General features: G+C 41.4%; 1 protein-coding gene across 9 annotated transcripts in view; it reads right to left on the reverse strand.

The window, feature by feature from the left end:
- The window catches only part of Cobll1 (cordon-bleu WH2 repeat protein like 1), a 134,701-nt gene that overhangs the window by 44,886 nt on the left and 72,093 nt on the right, over window positions 1-17,722 (reverse strand). For all 9 annotated transcript variants that reach the window (XM_060390292.1, XM_060390291.1, XM_060390288.1 and 6 more), the window contains one exon: window positions 7,337-7,525. In XM_060390292.1, coding sequence (XP_060246275.1) covers window positions 7,337-7,525 — 189 coding nt within the window. The remainder of the gene's footprint in view (window positions 1-7,336; window positions 7,526-17,722) is intronic.

The following is a 17,722-nucleotide window of genomic DNA, read 5'->3' on the forward strand; positions in this document are numbered from 1 at the left end:
GTTCCTCCTGGGCAATACGACTTGAATAGCAATGTCAACACACACACACACACACACACACACTGAGGTCTGTGTGTACTGACTGTCACAAGGGGAAACAGTTGTTGAAGGGAGAGTCACATAGTTTCAGGGAAAAAATATATTGAAATTCTTCTTAACAAATTCGCATAGCGGCCTTGTTTTATGTAAAGCTGCACCATCAACGGTAAAGAGCTAGTATCCTTTCCAATCGTAGCTTCAGACCATTTGTTTTTTCAGACCATTTATTTGAATGGGTAAAATATATGAGAAGCCTCAGCAGTTGACACCAACCTACTTCAGTGTTTCTCTCAAACAGAAGGCTAGGATTCACAATGCAGCTCACACACTGTAAGGTAGGACTTCAACTCCGAAGCAGGGGCTACAGCCAGCGGCCACCGCTACAGCTTACTAGTCACATAATGCTCCCACACAAAGCAAAGTCAGACGTTAAATATACGTGAGGATTATCCACCTGAGTGCCAAAGCACTTTTGCCAAAGATGGCAACTGATGTGGCTGACAGCAGGTAGCTAGCAGGTTTGGCCATGAATTACCACAGAAAAAAAAGTGCTATTTTCTATAGCCCAAGGTGGTCAACATTTGACACCCAAGGCAAATTACTGAAGTTTTAGGGAGCTATGCGCTGAACTGCCACCGCCTCACTGGCGTGTATATTGCCTCCTCCAAAGCTTATTGCCCCAGCACTGAGTTCTCATTTATCACATTACCTAGTGGCAACATTAATATTATTATTATCTTAAAATTATTATTAATTGTTACAGACCATTTATATAATGATTTCCTGGAAGGCATATTTAAAGAAAACAAAACAAAACAAAAAATAAAAACAGAAGTCTTTAAAAACTCTGACATATAGAAATCCCTGTGAGATTTCCAACTTGTCATAAACAATCACCTTTTGTATTTAATTCCAGTCTATTATTTCATTTGAACTCACATCTACCATGAAAGCTATCCTACTTTATAAATGAAACAAATGAGGTTTAAGAAATCATATTACAGACACCGCCTATAATAATCATTTGGATTAGAATGTCCTGACTCTCCAATCAAGGGTTCCCAGCTATGTTTAGCATCCTCATGATGCAAGCGAGTGTTCGTGGTGGTGAAATGGGTGGTGTAGAACAGGCTACCTGCTCTGCTCTATGCTTTCACTGTGCAGATTAAAGACTTCATCAAATCCTTTCTAAGTCCTCTGGGACCCTTTCTGTATCTGGAACACAGAGTAGTAGTAATCTTAACCTGGTTTTTGATAATGGATGGTGAAAGCTTCTATTTCTGTGTTTTAAAGATCCAACTGGATATCAAAAGATACAGGTCACGATGCAATAAAGGGCTCCAAGTACAGCTAGACAGGCAAAAACAACATAGGTGGATTTCCAAGCCTCCCCATGTTTAAACAAGGCCACTTGCCAACAGGGTGCCTAGGTAATTTTTCCTTCAATCTGGGACAGCTGAGAGCAAAAGTAATGGCTCAGGGATAAAGGGCACTGACAGAAACACCCTAGGAAATGGGAACACATGACAATAGGTGAACAGATTCATTTCAGGCAACACAGAAATAAGTAGGAGTCTTCCTGTGATTTTTTTTTAAATCTGCTCCAGTCTCTAACAATATATCATATGCAATTTCAACAAATCCTCAAAACTCTGTGGAGCTGAATTACTCCTGTGCCTTACAAATGCACGACAACAACTGAGTAACCTTCCCTGATCCAAATGAATTCAGAGAGGAAACAGTGCTAACTATTGTGTATCCAACATGGAAAACATTGCGATGTGGCTTCGGGAAGGCTCAGCTATGCTACAAGAAACTAGGAGACTAACACAAAGCAGCAAGAGCTGAAGACAGCTAGCATTTGAACAGGCCATCGCTAAATTGTAAAACGACTTCATATCAAATACTAAAAACAGAAGAGTAAGAAATGTTTTGTCCTTGAAAACCACCATTCTATACTGTGGTCTACCTGATCATTTACCTTTAATGATACTTACAGAATAAATTATAAATAATTATCTTTATTTCAGAAAAGAAAAACCCTGTCAATTAAGAAGAAACCCACTGTAGCTGCCAGGTGCATTCCAAACTCAGAGAAGCTGAGGCCGGGGATCAGGAATTCAAAGCCCACCTGGGCTATAGACAAAGGTCCTGTAGCAACAACAACACACATACACACAAACAAACAGTCACACCCAAACACAAAGATAAGCAAACCAAAGAAAAATAATATACCCACTAACTATACCACACCCACACTCACACCGACACACAGTGTTGTGTGGTTTGTTTTTGTTATCAACCTGTCTGAATTTACAGTCACAAAGAAACATACCAGAGAATATCTTTGAGAGCTTTTCTCCTAGTAAAAGTCCTGTAACTATACATTGGTTCTCAGAGAAAATTTTATGCCTTTTTTTTTTTTCAAAGATGGGGTACAAAGGTCACAAAATAGTCACTATTCACTCACATTTACATATTAAGCTACAGGGGAAGGTTAAGGTTAAGAAGATACAAAGGCAGGGCAGGGCGAGATGAGTAGAATTAGGGGTGTATGATGTGAAACTCACAAAGAATCAAAAAGTTAAAAAAAAAAGGTAGGCAAGCCTGTAGGATATGTTCTTAATTAGTGATGGAATGGGGGGGCGCGCCCAGGCCATTTTGGGTGGTGCCATCCCTAAGAAGGTAGGCCTAAATTCTGTAAACAAGCAGGCTGAGCACGCCTTAAGAAGCAAGCCAGTAGGCAGCACCCTCCGTGGCCTCTGCACCAGCTCCTGCCTCCAGGTTCCTGCCCAGCTTGGGTTCTTGCCCTAATCTCCTTTGATGATGAACAGCAATATGGAAGTGTAAGCCAAATAGACCCTTTCCTCCCTAAGTTGCTTTTTGGTCATGGTGTTTCATGGTAACAACAAAAACCCTAACTCAGATACTGCCCAAACCAGCCTGGAAGAATTCTGGGCGGTGTTGTTTGTTGCTGTAGCTGCTGCTGCTGCTGCTGCTGCTGCTGCTGCTGCTGCTGCTGCTGCTGCTGCTGCTGCTGCTGCTGCTGCTGCTGCTGCTGCTGCTGTTTTGCTTATTGTTTTGAGACAGAGTCTCAGATAGCCCAGGCTGGCCACAAACTTAGTTGAAGATGACTTTTTTGAAAATGACTTTGAACTTGTGATCCTCCTGCGTCTAGTTCCCAAGTATTGGATACAGACCTGTCTTTATTGAACAGTTTTCAATAAACACAACTATTACGTCAAGTTTGGAATTCTGGTATCCACAGTTTTAACAACAACAACAACAACAACAAAAATTATTCACCATGACATAGCCTGTCTTTTTATTAGTCTACTGATTCCCAATAGGTGGCGCTCCACTCCATGCAAACGCTCTGAGTCGGCGGCTGATCTGCCCTGACCAGTCAGACAAAGGAATAAGGCCACAGGTTTCACGTAAAATACCTCTGGTTATTTAACACAAAAATCCTTGAGGTCACACCGTAAGCTATGAACCAAAGTGTAATTTCTCACTGGGGTTTCTACTTTGAAGTTCAGTGCTACCTTTGGTTATATTCATGACATCCTAAGAGCTGCTCCTATCAAAACAAATGCCTACTTGTAATTAAAAAAAAAAAGGTGGGGGTGTATGTCTCCTCCTCATTTGTTATAAACAGTGACCTTTCCTTCCCCCTGTTGTAAAAGAGTGTTGCTAGCACCGCATGGAATGCCCTCGCTACACATTCTCAAGGAAGATACACGCCAAGCTTTCATCAATCTCCAAAACTGGAAATGTTTGTTAAAGATACAGTACTTTTTCCTGGGAGGCAGTTGCGGGAGGATGGTGAGCAGAGGTCAGTTTGTGTTGCACAGTGAAACACTGTCTGGGAAACAAAAACAAACGGAACTTTCGCCCAAGCAGTAGGAGGACTTTCTAAGACGTGCTGGCTGCTTCTGGGCAGCTCATCTGTAACAGCAACAGGGTCCGATGCTCACCTGGGCAGGCAAGGGCAGCAATGGAGAAAAGAGCAGTTCACTGACATACACCCACGCATGCGCGTGTGCACACACAATACTGTATGCTATATACAAATATTTTAATGCCTTCTCCCTTCAAGTATCCATGCTAATATGTGCTTATTAACACCTTTTTAAGTAATGGTTCATCAGTACCTGGAACTGTTAAGACAGCTTTAATCACACTCTCCTTATATCACATTTCTATGGTACTCCAAATTACACCTGGAAAAGCCCACACTCCACTCTGAAATACCTAGAAAAGTGTTTCAAAAGCATCAGAGTCATTCTAAGGTACTCAAAATCACACAGCAACTCCATACCATCGCATATAGAGTAACTGTTAGGTTAGTCCTCTGACTGAAAGGCTCATAAAAAAAATGACCACACACTGTTAGCCCCCGGGTGCTAAGGCTCTTATTAGAAGTAAGCTGCCACATTCAAACCTGCTGGCAAATAATTGCCATCTCACAGAACTTGAGCCCCAAATGATTTTTTAAAATTAAATTAGACATTTCTACCTTGATTTCTACATGGAAAGAATGGCTCAGCAGTTAAGACTGTTTTTTCCAGAGGACCCAAGTTTGATTCATAAAACCCACATCAGGTGGCTCACAACTGTCTGTAACCCCAGTGCCAAGGATCTGAGAACTTCCTCTAGGTTCCATGTAACACCTGCACTTACATGTGTGCACGCACACACGCACATACACACTCACAAATGTATGCACCCACAGTTTAAGGACAAAAATACAACTTTGGGTTTTTTTTTTAAGACAATAAATATATAGAAAGCACAGCATGGAATACTGTGCCACTGCATTAAGAATCAAGAATCGAGAGTGTAGCGGTGAGACGAAGCAGGTGATGCTGAGAATATCAGGAGGCTTTTGTGTAAAGTGTCACTTGAGCCTGCAGAAGCTAACTGGAGAAAATGCAGATGGAAGTCCTAGTCCTGCAGAGAGTCAGGGATGGTGTTAATAAAGTATTGAGTTTTTAAAACAACAACAACAACAAATGTATGTATAAAAGAACGATGAGTCATGTGGCAAAGCTGACCATTAATAGAGGAGGGGAGGGAAGGAAAAGCAGACTTAATGTCAGGAAAAGTTAAAGTATCCCAGTCTCCACGCTTGATAGTGTGGACTTCCCTAATTCAGTGTTGAACTGCCACAGCTGTACAAACTGAGAGGTTCTTCAGTCGGACAACCTGTGCGTACAGCAACAAAGGGAGAGGGGCCAGGTGAGGGCGATCGGCTTCCTATAGAAAAGAGCTTGGGGTCTGGCTCTGTGATACAGAAGTCGCCAGCTGTGAACCCCCAGAATCATCCCCCATCCCTAAAAAATAGTGCCGGTATGTGCCAAGCTGTGATATAGTATTTCATGTAATTCTAGCAATATGCAATGTGTTATTTAATCTGAACAGTTTAGGCACAAAACATTTTCATAGATAAGCAAATGCTGCAATTCAACAATAGCTTGGCTCCGACACTCACAAAAGTTGATTGATGGAAAATTACTCAGGTTTTAGAAATGGAGAAGCCAAAGAGCTGGGGTGGGAGGGAGGTGTGAAAAGTTCTATGGTCCAAGTAAGAACATATGTAGCAAAATGATTCAGAACCTTTAAGTTATATGAAGAAAAGCTGGATCCAAGGAAAATGTGAACACAAGGGAGACAAGGCATCATAAAAACCAGTGATAAATTAGACTAACAAGGAAAGGAGGAACAAAAAACAGAAAGTGGAAAGCCTGAATATTTAAAAGACTACTAATGGGGGCCTAGATCTCAGCAATGGGGCAATTTAAATGTAATTAGATTCCACCTCAGCTCTCAGGACAGAGGACTCAGGATGTAGCCGTCTGGAGTGAAGATGGCACACGGAAATTGTTAAGAGTGGGCATAACTCGGAGGAAAATCATGAATCAAAACTAAGTCTAAGGAGCTGGGATAACAGCAGATCTCAAACAGAAAAGACCACAGTCCTGTGCACTTCCTGGGGCCTCCAAGAAGCAAGGGATGCCAGTGATGAGGCAGCCTTACCTGCAAGCCTCAGAGAAAAGCCAGAAACCCTGAATTGCTGAGAGCAGGCTTTGCTGCCTCTGCTATATCATTTCCCAATCGCTGTTTCACATCAGTGCTATGATGTTAGGTACTGATTTGATATACTATTTTACATCAATGCTGTGATGCTAGAGTACCGATTCGATGGTCTCTGTCACTACGTCCTCCCCCAGAGGAGGCAGAGTACAGGCACAGGTAGGATACCATTACGGACAGTGACAAGTACAACCACCTCACAAATAGGGTTCAATGAAGAAATCCCAAAACGATTTTCATTACGAGAGCAGAAAAATGTAACTTACTACGACGTAAGGAGAATAGAAGACATAATTCTAAAAATTCATTTTCATCAATTTTTATAAGGCTCGGAGTTACATGCCATTTTAATTAATCTAAAATTATGGTCACTCTCAATGAAAGTTTTACAGAAAGCCACAGTATTAGAATGCGGTAACGAACACACTTCTTTCTTTACACATGCATTACCAAGGTCAAGCAGACCACTTCTAATACACGCTACGACTGGGTAACAACACGAGGGAAGATGAGAAGGTGTGCAAAGAGATCAAATATATAGTTCATGTAACTTCCTGCCTCAGGATGGAATGGAAAATTACAACTGGCTTTGTTCCATTTCCTCAACTTTTGTGTATTTAAAGCTGTCAGTCTCCCAAATCACACTTTGATTCCCTGCTTGTTCAAGTTTGACTTTCTATTTCTACCTAATGCATCCATGTTTTTATTCTATGGAACTAAGTCAGTGAATCTAAAAAAAAAAAAAAAAAAAAAAAAAAATCCCTAATGTTGCATATAGATCTATTTGTTTGGGTAAATAAGAAAAAAAAATGCTACATTTTAATACAAATAACTCCTACATCATAGCAGCAGCCTGAAACTGAATGAAAGAACAATTTAGGAAGGACTCTGCTATAGGCACTGGCTTTGGAAATTTGGCTTACAAATAAAATATCAGGACAGGCTTACTTTTTATACCTACCAATAACTAATGAGATACGTAAAAATTCCAAATCATAATTGAGTTGGTTGAATAACCAGGCCTGTTATTAAAACAATGCTAGAGATTCACTACTCTTCCAGCCCTTGCTTTAAAAGATAGATAACAACTGAATGATAACAGGTGTATTTTCTGAAAGGAAAAAAAAAAAAACAAGATCCCGGTGATTTCGACAGTGGTGGAAGAAAGTGGGGCCCTGGTATGTAAGTCACTGCTGCGTACCTGCCGTGAACGGTAGCAGACTTGACAATATCTCCAGGCAGGACCACCAAGAGTTCGATGTCTTTATCTAGCATGTTTTCATTTTGCTCGGTGATGGTGGCTGTAGATTCCGCAGGGTCCTCAGCAGAGGAGACGTCTATGCCCTTCATCTCAGCAGGAGGAAGTGGCGCCTTCGCTTTTGTTCTCCTCCTAGAAGAAAGCGATTATTCAGAAAATAAATACCGCAGAAAGTGCTTTCCAGTGTTTCCTAATTACACACATGCACACACACACACACACAACAACAACAACAAAAAACCCTCAGCTTAGATTATTTTCACATCCAGGAAAATTACAAATGTATTAACTAAAAGATATGAAATATAAATGGCCAATCAATATATGAAAAATGTTCATCACTAGATATCAGGGGAACAATCTAAAAGAACACTGAGATCCAATCTCATCCTATTCAGAATGATGGACATTAAGAAAAAAAAAATAACAAGAAATGCTGTTAAAATCTACAGAAAAGGGGCCCTTCCAAATAGTACATACTGCAAAGTAGTCAAACCCCCTTGGAAATCTATGTGAAGGTTCTGAGGAAAAAAAACACAACCAATAAGCGATATGCCACTTCCCGTCACTCACTCAAAGGGCTCTGAAGTCAACATATCATAGAGATTCTCATTCAAGAACGTTTGTCGCACCATGATTCACAACAGCCACACTGTGGAATCACCTCAGGGATCCATCCTCAGAAAACAGGTATATGCACACACCACAGCTTTAGATTCCACTCTAGGATGGAATTACCTCACTTGCAATAAAACTGACGCAACTGAAAATTATAGTAATATGTGAATTTTGATTCAGAAAGACAAATAATACACATTTTCACCCATTTATGCACCCTAGATTTTATTTAGATACACAAAATCATTTCTGTGTGCATGACCTAAAAGTAGAAACAAAAACCTGTCTATGAGCTATCGAAGTATAATGAACATACACTTAAGACAAAAGAGAGATGGTAAAGAAAATCTATATTGGCCTTCATCCAGCTCAGTAAATGTGTTCAGTAAATGTGTTCAGACTAAGAATGTCATTTCTCTTCTTTGATGAGATAACTTATTAAGGTCTCAGGATGGACTGCAGTACTCTATACCTCACAATGGCTCCTCTGAGTCTTTCATTCTTTCTTTCCAGACTAGTGTGCCCTACTTCTCTATCCAGATAAACCTTATCTATCCTTTACAGTCTAGCTAACTTTATACCCTTTGGTCCCAAACATGCACACAGAACTTCTTTCTTCTTTGAATTGATGCAACTTTTGCAACTGAATCTCTCAACCTAGCATTCTTTTCTTGCTTTTACCTAATCACCAGATCATCACTCGGAATTTATAATGCCAGAGAAGAAGAAAGCTATAAGTGGCTGTCTTTTGTACTGCTGCTAGCATTGAATAATGAACTCCCTCGCTGTCTGTAAGACACACATCTGGGCATGACTGTTACCAGTGGGCATTTTTGGGCTAGTTTAACTGAGGCAGGAATGATCCACCCTGAATGCAGGCGCCACTTTCCGGAAGGCTGGGGCCTAGGCTTCATGGAAAGGATAAAGGCCAGTAACACTAGCATTCACTACTGCCTTAGAATCCTCATATCATGACTTCCTCACCATGACAGAAGACACTGGCAAATTGGGAGCCAAAATAGGTTCTTCTTAGCCTTTGTCAGACCCCTTGTTGTAATGGAAAACAACAACAACAAAACACACACACAAAAAAACAAACAAAGCAAAACAAACAAACAAACAAACAAACACGAACTTTCCTAACCCTGTGGCTTGCAGATCTGTAAAGCTGCTCTGTAGAAGGAATATGAAAGACGTTAAAGCTACAGGGCTAGAGAGCCCAAAAATGCTAGGAGCAGAACTGAACGGGCCGTTCAAAACTTCAGAAGACCAGAATGCCTTCAGAAATACAGGCAGTAAAGGTCAGGCTCTCAAGACGGTTCTGAGATGAACAGGACTCTGTCAGGAACTGGGTTAGAGGCCATTCATGGTATGTTCTGGCAATGAGTCTGACTGCATTCTACAAACTTGAGTAAGGCTGAAAGCAATGGACTGAGTTATGCAGCAGAACAAATTTCAAGGCAAAAACGTTCAGACTGTGGCCTAGTATTCGCTCACTCTATTTATTGAGGTTTATGTGAGATCCATAGCAGAAATTTGAAAGTGTGTAAATTTAGCAAGGAAAGGAAATTGAGTATGGTGAAAAATGAAGACAAGATTGAGGCACTTAAAAATAGCAGTAACGAGATTAATTAGTGCCATTAAAAAGAAATCTGGTGCTCTTCACTGGGTAGCTGGAAAGATGTCCTGAGGACAAGACCCCATCAGTGAAAAGCACCAACTTTTAGAAATAAAAATTGATTTGGAAAGAGAGCTCCTGAACTGAAGATGCCATTGACAGCCTCCCCTATGGACTCCCTGCTTATGAAGAATTACTCAGGAAAAGTTACTTTCCTAGGTTAGACTGCCACAGAATGCAAAGGCCAGTGCAGCTATGGAAGCAGAGTCCAGAGTCCATTTTGAGTGGGCATCTTCTAGGACATTCTATGAACATCATGCATGAGGCGCTGGCTTTAAAAGCCACTAAGGCCAAGCAAAGTCAGGCTGCCTGCTTTGAAATTCTGCTGTATGAAACTGGGAAGAGCGTATCTGAGCTGCAGTGAATAGCTTGGGATGGTAGAAATGTCAGTACCACTGGATGTTCATTGAGGAGAGCTGCGAGCATGGAGTGGAACCAGTAAAATATTCGAAGCTATGGATGCTGTCAATGGCAGAACTGAAGGACTTGGTCTAGCCAAGTCTCCTGGAGGGCCACCATCACAAGCGCCATATCTGGGCATGAAGCAGGGGATCCGATGTTTTCCCTGCTTGGCTTCCTGACGCTTTTGTACAACCTTCCCTTTCCCCTTGTATACTGGAAGACATTTTATAAGGTCTCACAGTTAACAATTTACCTTGGGTCTCATAAGGTACGTTGGACTTTTTAACAGTGCTAGAACTGTTAATATTTTGGAATTCTTAGAGATGAATCAAATGCCTTTTGTGCTATAAGATGGCCATGAGGCTTTGAGGATCGTTAAGTGTGGATCTATGGCTTAAAAACTGTTTGATTGTCAGGCTCACGAGTGGTAGCCTTGTAATTGGCTAGTATTCACAGTTACCACAGATTTAAAATCACCTAGGAGGGATCACTTCCTGGTGTTTGGAGAAAAATACGATCAAGTATAGAATCACCTAAGAGGCAGGCCTAGGGATAAGCCTGTAAAAACGTACCTGGAAAGGTTTAACTGAGGGAGGAAGACCCACCCTTATACAGTGGTGCCGTCTTAATCCAAATCCAAGAAAGAAAGCACAATTATGCGCTTCTCCTTACTGACCAAAGGTACCACCAGCCTCCCTTACCATGATGGGCTGACTGACTATACTTACTTTCAAAAGTTGCTTTTCCTAGGTATTTTGTCATGACAGGAAGAGCAACAAATACCATTATTTCATAAATTATATACTGACTGCAATAAAAATTTCACAAATAATTATACTAATAAATACTTTCAGTGTCAAGAGGAAAGGAGCCCGCGTGGAAATAGAAATAATGGACATCCCAAAAACAATTCTTACACACACAATTAAATGGTATGCTGGTCCTTAAAAAAATGAAATGTGAAAAAACACAGCTATAACTAATGATATGTATTAGTTAATCCTTAAAAAATAATTTTAAAAGTTTGACAATGTTACCTCAAAAAATAATAATTGTAGGTGCAGAGAAATAGCTCAGAGATTAAGAGCACTGGCTGCTCTTCCAGAGGACCCAGGACTGATTCCCAGCATCCACATGGTAGTTCACAATCATCTGTTACTCTAGTTCCTGATCTGATACCCTCCTATGGTGTGTATGAACAGAAGGCATACATGAAGTACACAAACATGCCCATAGCGAGACACTTTTGCACATGATTAAAAAAAAAAACAAAAAAAAACTAATTGCTTTGGAAGAATTCTATTCATTTCCTTCCACTAAAGATATAAATTTTAATTCTGCATTTTCTGAAAAAATATAAAAAGCACATAAGATAAATATGCCATTCCCCTACTCAGTATTTTTTAAATTCACACCTTAGAAACCCAAGCATCTTTGAGCACTACAGTAAAAAGGCAGAAGTAGTCCTTTGTGTACCAGGTTGTTAAAATAACTAGTCTTTAATTTTTAGTCACATAATCAGATTTGTATCTAGGAAAGGCTTCTTTCATAATTTGCAACAAAAATAAAATGTTTAATCTGTAGAAACTGACTATTCATATATCACAAGCATTTTTCCTGTAATAGATAATTTCTGTACCTGATTCAAGTAAGCACAAGAAACTTGAAGATGAATGATTCAAATGTGACTTTCAAAAGCATGGCCCACAGGGCTGACAGACATACAAAATTAGCATGAAGTCTGATGATGGGTCAAAGCTAGCTGTGTAAAATACTGCTGTCACGACTAGAGAATCTTACTCTCCTGGGGAGCAATAACTTCTAAATATGAAAAATATTAATGCACTGGATTTAGGTAAAGAAATTTAAATGTATGTAAAATGACTAGAAAGAACTCATATTTCTGGCAGAGAAAGAGCAAATGAAGCCATAAAGGAATGTGGTACTTCTTAGAATTGAACGCTATGATAAAACTCTATGGAGAAGAGGAGATAAAAAGTCAGTGAATCAGCTGAAAACGTAAGAGGATTCAGTAAAGTGGCTTAGTATGAAGGTAATATGCTTAGGTCAATAGCCTACTTACACACAAGCAAAAACTAATCAGACAGCACAGTGATCGGAAAATTCCTTTTAAAATAACAGAAAAAATGAATTTAAAAGACTCCAAGTTTCCCTACTTTTGTGAATCACATTTCCTTCCGTTCTCTGGAACTCAAAATCCCCTTTCTTAATAATGTAAGTCCAATCCTTAAAGCCCCTTTGACTCTCCCTTCAGCTTCTGCATCTTCATCTAGCTACAACCCTTCCAAGTCCAGAGAAGGAAAGCTTCCCTCAGTCTCTAGCCTGTTTAATAGTCTCACAAAGTGTCACGCTTGACACACTGGGTGAGAGCTGCTGTCATGCATGCTAAGGTACTCCCAATCTAGAGGAAACTCCATGGCTAGTGACTAGCATAAGCCAATTACACAACAACCCACGGGCTGATGGGAAGTACTACGTTATGCTCTCAAGAACAGCTTCACGTCTCGTTTTTGTGGTTTTAAATAACAAAGCATTTGTCTCATGGTAGCACCTGGGGGACCAGGCTATGAGACTAAGATTCTCTCAACAACGGCAAATAACCCAGAGGGGAAGGTATGGAGACACACAGCAGAAAGAAGTGTCACCAGGCAGATGAGTAACCCTGAGAAGGGGACCTAGGTAGGGCAGCACCTGAAAGTAGCTGTGTGGGAGTGGGGAGAAGGCTCAGAGTGAGCTTAGGAGAGTGACAAAGTGACTCAACTCCTGAAGGCAAAGCAGGACTTCCTGGGTAGAGCATGTCCTGCCAGCTAGTGTTGGCTCCAAGTGTGAGCCATTCACAAACTGTGGGTGTGTCTCTCTGGTTCACTTACTCCATCCTCCATTGGCAAATCCAGCATAAAGAATACCAGGAGGAGGCTGGGATTGCGGCCAGAATCCCAAATAGTTCTAATACATTAACTTATATGACCTTTCGTTTATCGGAACAAAAACTCAAATACTTTTTGCTTAACATACTGACTTCTCCTGCAGTTCATGTTATGATTACATGACATGAAGCAGCAAAGGAACTGAATGTCACCCAAGGCGAGTGAAAATAGTTGAATATAGATTATAGGTTATCTAAAGGCAGAAGATTCTGGTAATGAAGAGGGAGAAGAAGGAAAGTGGGAGGAAGTGGAGAGAGAAGGTAACCGGACACAAGTATCCCATAATAACTATTATCTACAAATAAAAGCCTTTATTACCATTTATCGTGTGTGGCATATATGCAGCCTCTATGCAGAGACTGAAGGTTAATGGCAGGAATCATCCCTCATTGCTCTTCCATCTTATTGTTGAGGCAGAACCTCTCAATCAAATGCAGAGTTCACAGACAGAGCTAGTCTTTATAACCCACTTGCTCTTCCGATCCCCTGCCTCTCTGCTTTCCAGGGCTGGAATTACAGACAGGCCACCACACCCGCCTAACATTTCCTATCCAGTTCTCGGTATCTGAACCCCTGAAAGGGTTAGGCTAACTTTGTAACCTATATGTCTTCTAAAGCCTATAGTTTTGAGTTTTAGGTCCAGGTTAAGCTAAAGCCTCTTAGTACCTTTCCAGAGAGTGAAGGAATGTGACCCTATTTGTGAGGACAGATATAAAAAAAAAGCAAGCAAGGAATGACCTTCACTCAGCAAAAGAAGGACCAGACCCTTGTCTTTGAGATAGCGTTTCTTAGCAATGAACCTAGACTTCTTCTGAGTAGCTTTTGACCTCCAGCCAAAAGTTCGCAGTCCCTAATCTTCAAGGATGAGCTAACCACCCCCACCTTAAATTGCAGCTGCATCCACACTTGGCAGGACTGGCCAAGCTCGAGCACCTAAGACTAACCAATTATCTTACTTTATAGCTTCCTCATCCAATCCTAAATTGTCAAAACTGCAACTTCAAATTTCCCACAATTTTTCTTTTAAAAACCTAAAGGCCTTTGTCTCCCGGTGCCACTCTTTGCTGACCAGCAGGGGTGACCCCGTTGTACAATGGTTAATAAACCTCTTGCTTTTACAACGAGTTTCTGGGAAGGGCGTGATCTTGAACTCCTGAGCTGTGAGACCCCAGGTCTTACACCCCAACCTTTAAGTACACCCAGCAGGCCTTTAACTGATGAGCATGTCTCCAGGCCCTAGTTTCCATCCGTGTATTAAAACTACAGTTTCGTAGCTGATGGTGTAGCAGCAAACGCTGCTCTTGAGGAGAGCCTGACGTGGGGTTCCACACATATCTGGCTGCTCACAACCATATTAACTGCAGTTCCAGGACACGGAACAGCCTCCTCTCCCGGGCCCTGTGTGAACACATACACACAATTGAATAAACATACATTTATCCATATGTCATCTACATATGGATGGCTCTCAAATTATCGTAAGATAATACTTATTGTCATTAAAGCCCTATACCCCACTGGCTGATCAATTTTGACACTCAGGATCAAATGGATGGCCCTGAGCCATCAGGAATGTGCTCTATCACTGAGCTGATTCTCAGCATTTCGTAGCATCTCTTCTTCACCAGTCACATGGTTAGCCCTGCCTACTCATCATGGGCTGCTAACCCTGGCAAATAATCAGAATTAGAGAAGCTACAAAAGAGAAGAGATGTTAAAACATATTTGACACACACACACACAAATCCTCAGATCAAAAGAAAAATTAATCAATCCTTAAAATTAGCATGCCACAGCAAATCACTATGGTATCATTTATCTCCCATTTGAAAAAAGAAAAAAAAACAGTACGAATTTACTTATAAAAACATGGAAAGGCAAAAACAAGCCACAGAGGTCAACTTGCCGGGGTTGGCTGGCTCCTTGCAACATGCGAGTCCTGCAGACTGAACTCGTATCAGCTTGGCAGCAAGTGTTTTCACCAGCTGAGTCATCCTGCTGGCCCAAATGATTGTATTCCTTAATGATTTTCATGAGGAAAAAAAAAATCTGTACTTTCAAACACGCAATGTATTGCTTTTCTGTGGAAAAACACCCAACAGAATCAACTTAAGGGGAAAAAGGGCTTATTTTGTCTCAAAGTCTGAGGGTCCGTCATGGTGAAGGCACAGTCATGAAAGTGGCACCAGCTGGAGCAGCAGAGGCCATGGTCACACCAGACCTGCCCACGGTCAAAGAGCGAGATAACACTGGTATTTAGCTTACCGTTCTCCTTTTTCCTTATTTATTAGTCTGGGTCCCCAGCCTCTGGCATGGCACAGTCCACAATCAGGGTAGGGCCTCCCTCCCTCAGTTAAACTTCTCTGGAAACACCAGCACAGACACACCCAGAAGTCTTTTCCTCATGTGCTTCTAAATCTAGTCTAACCAACCATCACACCCAATGACTCTGCAGTTGACTCTGATTTCCACTGGTATCCCACAACTAACATCAGTCTTCTCGTGGTTTGTTTTTTAATCGAGAGCACTTCAAATCCTGTGTCTAGTATGATCACAACTCCATTATGGTCAGAACTGAGATCCATAAAAGATGGAGAAGAAACAGAAATTTAGCAAAATGATAGAATTAAAAATCTAATGTTTCTTCTTCATTTCAAAGAAAACATGAAAATGTCATCTGAGATACAAGTCGCTCCTTTGTGAGCTTCTCAGCTCAACGGGATAGCACCTCTGCTTCACTGTGCTGTGTGATGTTCTTACAGATTAGGCTTCACTATTAAAGCAAAGTCATGGAAATATGACTTAAGACAAAAGCCTTTGAATTACTGCAGCCCAAGATCAAAAACAAAGGCAGCCACGCTCCAGCCCTCCCAGAACAAACTGCTAAGAAGCAGGAGTCTCCCAGGGTGGGTGGTGAGGCCCTCCTTCCAAATAACAGGCAACCTCTAAACTGTGCCTCTTCACAATACAATGGGGGATGACCCCTGGAGGTTTACATTTCTCCACCAGGGTGTAACAAGGGAAGAGACCACAGTGGCTACAACACAGTGCTCTGTGGAGAATCGTGAACAGTGGAGACCAAGACTAACTTCACATCTGAGTGACTGCCAAGGTGGCTTTGCAAGCAAGAAGGAAAGGCAGCACAAAGAGACCCAGCAGCCTGGCTCAGCTGAGCATCCTCTTGTCAGCGCCACTAAGGGCATTCTCAGATCAAAGTCATGCAATGAGTTTTTTGCCATCTCACCCTGAGCACTGTTTCATGGCTGCCCATGCTCTCCTCCTGGGTTCCTTCATGGGCTTTTTGGTGAGAGCACAGTCCATGCGTCCTTCCTTCTTCACTGTCCCTCCTGTCTGTACCACCATCCTCTCAACTGCTGTATTCTCAAGCCAGAGATCCTGCTGTCCATTATCTGTCCTTTCCTAATCTCTGCTCACATCTGTACTCCCAAGTGATTTCATCAATCCCCATAGTTTAAATGTCATCTACATATGGATGGCTCTCAAATTCACACCTGCAGCCCACAACTGTCTACTGAAATACCACTTTTTGTCCCCAGATCTCACAGTCATCTCACCTGGATTTTCCATGTGTATCTCCTCCAGTTTTATATAACCCAAACTTTTATTTTCTTCTCCCACCTCCATTTTTATATAACCTTCTCCCTACATCTGTGAGTGACTCCAACTAACCTTCCAGTTAACTCAAGAAAAAAATCCTAAGCCCATTTTGATTTCTCTTAGCCTCTTATACCTACTTGCAATCCATTACCAAACCCCACGGGCTAGTTCATCTAAAAGCAGGGAGCCTGTGTTCCCTTATTCCAGATGCTCTGTTACCATCTGGATAATTCAGCCATCAGTGCTGATGCAGCTCCCATGACCTCCTGACTGTCTTCTGCTGTCCCTCCTCTCCCCTGAAATGCATTCTCCTCCCAGCAGTCAGAACCACTTCCTAATATGTCAGTCAGTCTGCTTCAGATCTCTGGTCCTCCACTTGCTTTCCTTGCGCTGACAATGCATCCGCAGTCCTTTTGTTAGCTTTAAAACCCTCAGGGAGTCTACCCTTAATGGGATATCTTTGGAGGGTGATAAAGCACCTTATACATATGTATAAAACATCACAGTGAGGCCTTCATTATATATAATCAATATAATAAAAAAATTTTAAAGCCCTTATTGATTTATTCCCAGACCTCTCAAAAGAGATGCCAACCCTAGCCCTACCTATCATATCCCTTCAGAACAGGACAGTCTGTCCAGCACATATCACTACTGCAAGTCACTGTCTATCACTACTACAAGTTACTGTGCTCACGAATTTAGCATTCAGTGTTTGGATGAAAGCCCCATGTCTCAGCTATAGTGTCCCCTGACCAACCAATGAGAATCATGATTGGTATCAGAAAGGGATAAGCTAATTCTGTGTTCTCCATTCCTGATACTTGGCACAATGAGTATTCTCTACACCAAGGCAAGCACCTACCCAACTAGCATCTAAGTCCCAAGAACAAATTCCAATAAAGGACGGAGTAAAAAACAAAATAGTGTTATCCAATATCCAAGGAAACCTGTGAATGTGTCAGAAATTATCTTAGCCAGATATGGTGTTCCAGGAGGCTGAGGCAGAAGTTTGGCAATGGTCCAGAAAGCATAGCAAGACCTTGTCTCAATTTAAAAAGAAAG

This window comes from Meriones unguiculatus, chromosome 8 (genome assembly GCF_030254825.1).
Source record: "Meriones unguiculatus strain TT.TT164.6M chromosome 8, Bangor_MerUng_6.1, whole genome shotgun sequence".
In the NCBI taxonomy this organism is placed as follows: domain Eukaryota; kingdom Metazoa; phylum Chordata; class Mammalia; order Rodentia; family Muridae; genus Meriones; species Meriones unguiculatus.